Raw genomic sequence first — 6,014 nt, forward strand, 5'->3', positions numbered from 1 at the left:
GCTAAGCCCAGCTACAGTTTCAGAATCTTTCCCAACACCACACTTGACAGCCACTACCAATGAATTTGAAGGATCATGACGGATGGCATGCTCTTTGGCATCCCTGGTATCATAAAGCAAGGATCAAGAGCCCCGTTCATATTAAGTATTACTAAGGAAGGAGAAAAGAACAAAAAAAGTGTGGAAAAAATAGGAAAAGAGGAAAAGAGAGTGGTAATTAAGGAGAAAAGAGGAAAGAGTGCTAACGGGTAGCAGTTGAATGGGGCCAAATGATTCAGTTTCAATTTAGGGTCATCACTGTCAGAGAATGCTTACTTTTCTATGACTTAGTTGAAACTCAAGTATCTATTATAATGGCCATGGAAGCATTAGAGCAAGAACAAGTCAAGAGATATTTTCTTCAATCTCACATATAACATTTAAGCAAGAGAATATAATAAAACAGACAAATTCAATGGGACCATTAGTTTTTTTTACCATATGCTCTGTTCGTTGAATGTCTTTTGCTGTGGTTTTCACTGACGCATTCGACAAGTCACACATGGAGCAAAGAAGATCTAGGTAGGTCCTTGCTTGCTCTTGCAAAGCTCTGAAGTGTTTAACCTGAAAAGAGGCAATTATCAGAGTGAAAGAGATGCATGGTCTATTTAGACAGCAAATATTTGTGCTGTTTGTAATATTTTAGTGACATTTCAAAAATAATCCTGCTATGCTCAGTGTTTCCACCATCGTCGTAAAGCGACATGTATTAGTGACTCACAGGAAAGAATCCAAAACACATTGACATGGATCTATTTGTCCACCATCTGCTTCTCATTGTAATTACAGTCTTCTGTATAGTCTGGGAAAGAGGAAAACCCAAGAAACTTCTATAATTTTTCCAGATCCTGTGCTCGCATGCTAGCTTATTGTCCATTTCGGAGAAAGAATTTGTAGCCTACTCTGGGCTGCTTCTTGACCTGTTTGTGCATATCTTAGAGACATAAGGCAAAGGTCAGAGTCAGTTTGTGGGCTTTGTTGGAGTGAGGGAAATGACAGATAGCTGGGCTTCTTTTCTCTGCAGAAAGCTCATCTAGTGTTCTTCCCTTTCCACAATTCCAAGAAAGGCTTCTCCAAGTGCATATTTAATCTATTCACAGAAACACAGAAAAATGTGTTTCTTTGCAGATGCTCAGGGTCTGTGCAGGTTCCGTTTTAGATACCAGGCATAAAGCAGTCTGCAAAACCCGTGCTCCCATGGCATGTGCATTCTTACGAGAGAGATAGATGATATATAAACAAACGAATAAGCAGTAGAATGTTTGGTTGTGCTAAATACCATGTAGAAAAGTCAAAATGCTAAGGGGTAGAGTTTGAGGAAGCAGCATTGGGGCTACGTACTTCGGGGAGCATGTATTTTTAAGACCTCTCTGAGGAAAAGACCTGAATGTGTCACATGTCATGGAGTAAGAACACTGCAGGAGGGTGGACATGGAGGGGAGACAGCAAATGCAAAGCCCTGAGGCTGCAGCAGAGTGAACTAGGTGGGAGCAGAGGTCAGAGGGGTAGACAGGGGCCTCATCAAGGAAGTCCTTACAGTGGAGCTGACTATAAGTCCCAATTGCTGGGTTTATGCCTCTGGTCCAGAGTTTCTCAACCTCAGAGCTATTTTGTTTTTTTTTTTTTGAGACACAGTCTCACTCTCTTGCCTGGGGCGAGTGCCGTGGCATCAGCCTAGCTCACAGCAACCTCAAACTCCTGGGCTCAAGCAATTCTACTGTCTCAGCCTCCCGAGTAGCTGGGACCACAGGCACGTGCCACCATGCCTGGCTAATTTTTTTCTACATATATTTTTTAGCTGTCCAATTAATTTCTTTCCATTTTTTTGGTAGAGACGGGGTCTCGCTCTTGCTCAGGCTGGTCTCGAACTCCTGAGCACAGAATGATCTGCCCTCCTCGGCCTCCCAGAGTGCTAGGATTACAGGCGTGAGCCACCGCGCCCGGCCTCAACCTCAGAGCTATTGACAGGTGAGGCCAAATAACTTTTGTTGCGGGAGCTGTCCTGTACATTGCAGGATGTTCAACAGCGTCCTTGGCTTCACCTACTAGATGCCAGCAGCATCACCACCACTTGCAGTTGGGACAACCAAGAATGTGTTCAGACATTGCAAAATATCCCTGGCTGGGGGGAAGGAGGGAAGTCACCATCTCTCTACCAGCTCCATTGGATTATGAAAAGCAGACTCTTTATTATCAAAAAGGTTTCTTATTGGAAAACAAATTATATGCATGACCAGCCTATTCATAGGCCCTGGCAAGAAATCTGGAATTTATTGTAAGTGGGATGGGAAGATATTGGGAACATCATGATCTGATATGGGCTTTCAAAGACTCCCTCTTGGCCTCTTGTGGGGAATATCTGCAGCGGGCAACAGGCAGCAACAGAAGCAGGTGACCAGGTGTTAGGCTACACAGGGATCAGATGAGAAGCGATGGTGGCCTGACCAGGGTGCTGAGAGTGGTTCTTAATTGCTACATATGTAGGGATGAATCAGGAAGGTGGTATCGACTGCAAGTTGCATGGGATAAAGACGACCTACAGAAACATTAGGGAGTTTTCCAAAATCGTAAAGTCAATATTGGAGCCTAACTTTTTAAAACTCTTATCTCAGTATCTTTTACTCTGCACTGTATAGATTCTCTACACACCTCACTGTCCTGCAGATATAATAAATACAGATCAATTTCCCATTAAGTCAGAAGTAGCAACTTTTTATTTAATGTACAAACTAACTGGTATTTCACTTCCAATTAGTATCATCAGTCACTAGCCACTGTATAAAAGCACCACCTCATGCAGCTATAACCCAGAGAAAGTTATCTGTCTCAAACGCCTTTCGGAAATGAGAATAAGATGTGAGAATTTTTATTTTATAAATATATTTAATTGAAAGGAATAACGATTTATTTTGAGATTTATGTAGTTGGCCAGATTCCAAATACATAGGAAGCAGCAATATAATCAGTGACTGAAGAGTTGCAAAGATTTTTGCTAAAATCAATTTGAAAGGAAAATTTGACAGTACTTTTTCCCATTGCCCAAAATTCACATTTCATGCTTTATAAAAACATATGGCACTCTGAATGGAATCAAATCAGTGTGCTATTTTCTTGTGGTTGTGTGGAGTATATTATCGTTATATATTTATCGGGTGTTTACTACATGGCAGGTGCTGGGGACACACACTGCATCTTGGGACATGACCATTGTAACCGCGGCCGGTCAAAGCCTCACCCCAAGCTGACACTGTCTGATGCCATCAGGAGTGGAATTCTCCAGTCACGTATCCAAACTAGCCAGCCACTAAGGGCCCTCTCAGTTATTCATGAACACAGCACAGTAAGTTCTCACTGACTGTCCTTGATAGTTCTTCAAAACTTCAACTTTAAGCAAAACGACCTACAGCAGGTCTTCGAACGACATCATTTCCTTCAACACCATTTTGTCATTTCACTTAAAGATGCAGTTTCTAAGAACCTATTGAGGACATTAAGTGAGGACTTAATATATTTGCCAAAGGAGAAGTAACTAATTAAAACAAAGCAAAGAAACAAAACAAAACAAAACCCATTCCCTTCAGACATATTGCAGTCCAGATGTCTTCACCATTTCTAATTCCCTTCTCTGGGAGATGTACCCCTTTGAGAGCCATAAGGGGAAGAAATAGTCAAGTAATCTGGAATCCAAGAAGAGTCAGTATCCTGAGATTACAGTTTATTCTGGTAAACGCAGTAAATCTTTTCTTGCACTAGCAAAAGGTCACTGGGGTTAATACTTTTTTCTCCTCCCACTCCTTTTATTTCTTTTTTGGTAGCAAACAAAGGAGGAAAATTAAGCCTTGTTCTGGTTTGTTTTCAATAAAAGACATTGGAAACAGCCACAAGACAAGGAATGACTCAAGAAAGCTCACAGTCTAATAAAAAAGCAGAATATAGACAGTTTTTAATTCATTTTTCTTGATTCAAGGGGAACCATGTTTCATTTGTCCCAATCCTACTCTAATAAAGTGTAATGTGTACAACTTTTGTGAACCATTTAATGGCTTAAATAATGTAAATAATTTAAGTCTTTAGAAAGTATACTTTGGGGGATAATTAGACACATTCCTTATGTGAGCTAAATGAACAAGTGTATTATACTAATCTCAGTTTGTGGTAAAAAATTGAACTATTTATTTAATACTATTAAGTCATGTCTGTCAACAATAACCTTTACAATTAAATTCCTCTGAAATATTTTCCCACACAGTTAATGCCACACAGAAAAGCTGCTTAGTACAAAAGTTTTAAAAATATTTTTTCACATATGCTGATTAAGTCTTGGCAGCAAAATTGTAAGCTCATGGATGTCAAATTAATATGCAGTAGGTCCCTTTCACATGAGAACAACTAACATTTCGTTCATCATTCATTCAATAATTATTTGTTAAGCATCTTGTCTGTGCTCCAAAACTGTGGGAGAGCTAGTATTGCTTTTCTGTTTACAAATCATGTTCATTTGGTATATTTGAATTTCATAACTTTTAGAAATATGAATATAGGTGGGGTGGGGGAGGGAGAAAAAAAGAAATATTATAATTATCCCTTTACATAGTAGGAAACTGAGGCACAGAGAAATTAAGTGACTTCCCCATGGTTTCCCCACCACTTAGGCATTACAGTTGATGTTTTGGTTACAGCGTCCATTCTCTTTCTATTCTACCAGGTTTATACCCTAGTGTCATGTCTGTTTTCCTGGCTGGAACAAGGCCAAGCTCAGACCTCATTTATACTTTTAGGTTCCCAGGAGCCTCCACAATTTGGCACATCACAGGAACTTCGCATGCTTTCATTGACTGTCCAAATGACTCAGAAGAATGACATAAACTTTCAAGAGTCTACTACCTGCTTAACGGCTTCTGCCCTGCTAAGAGGTGGCTGAGGGCTTGACTCTAAATCTGGCTGGACTGCAGAAAGCCAGGCCTGGCACTGCTGCAGAGTATCTTGCCGGCTGACGTGCTTCTGAAGTTCGTGTTCCAAACTCCGGTACACCTGAGGCAAAACAACCACGCCGAGGTTATGAGAGCTGCTTTCTGTCCCTATGGAGATGGCTGCAATTCAGTCAAACACAACAGGTCCACTTAAATGGATTTACCCCCACGATTCCCCAACACCACACACATATCGAGGGGGTTGCATATGTCCCAAAATGTTGAGAAATGTAAGGGCCATCCCCCAGTTGATAACTTCTCAATCCACACATCACAGTGTAATATCCGGATTAGGGGAAGAGAACACAAGCAGGGTTAATATAACTGTAGGAATGTGTTAGAATATATAAATTCATTGAAGTGAATTGTTATAAGTCAGAGGTTTTTGCAGCTTTTCTCCCCATGGTATAAATATTGCACTTTTTGTTTAAACTGAAAACTAAAAGTGAAACACCATATCAAGAAAAGATAACTCATATTTCTCTAACAGCAACATTTCTGCTTTAAAGGTAGGGGTAAATTGGAAATAAATTATAATATAGGGTAGGGGAGAGCTTGATGTCCTCATTTCATCTTAGAAGTTATGTTCCAGAACAACAATAATCCAAAATAATTTATATGTTTTCTCATATGTCTAGTCAATTAATCCCTAGCCGGCCAATTTCCATTTTATCCGTAAAGATATACTGAGAAATTATTCTGTGTTTCCTTGAGGTCAAGACGAAATACTTCTATGATGCTTCCTGAGCAAATTATTTCATTTGAAAAGAAAAAAAGAAAGAAGGAAATGAGTTTAGTCTGGCATTTCTTTCATTACCGAGACAACAAAAGTAGTAATTCAGCTTTTAAATTCATCATTTTTATCTGACATTGGGTCAGATCCCTTATTTATTCTTATCTATCCCTTATTTATTCTTATTCCAAGCAGAACTAAGAAAAAGGAAGTTGTTTTGTTCTCGTTGTCATTTTTATAAACTTTAATTATGAGGTTCTGATTACGTTCAT

General features: G+C 39.7%; 1 protein-coding gene across 1 annotated transcript in view; it reads right to left on the reverse strand.

Annotated features, from left to right (window-relative positions):
- Positions 1 to 6,014, reverse strand: part of SYNE1 (spectrin repeat containing, nuclear envelope 1) — a 534,160-nt gene that overhangs the window by 247,876 nt on the left and 280,270 nt on the right. Inside the window, 2 exon segments of the mRNA XM_012646782.1 lie at positions 478 to 603; positions 4,924 to 5,070. Of these exon segments, the coding sequence (XP_012502236.1) occupies positions 478 to 603; positions 4,924 to 5,070 (273 nt within the window).

The sequence above is a fragment of the Propithecus coquereli genome, unplaced genomic scaffold (genome assembly GCF_000956105.1).
Source record: "Propithecus coquereli isolate 6110/MARCELLA unplaced genomic scaffold, Pcoq_1.0 Scaffold25, whole genome shotgun sequence".
Lineage (NCBI taxonomy): Eukaryota > Metazoa > Chordata > Mammalia > Primates > Indriidae > Propithecus > Propithecus coquereli.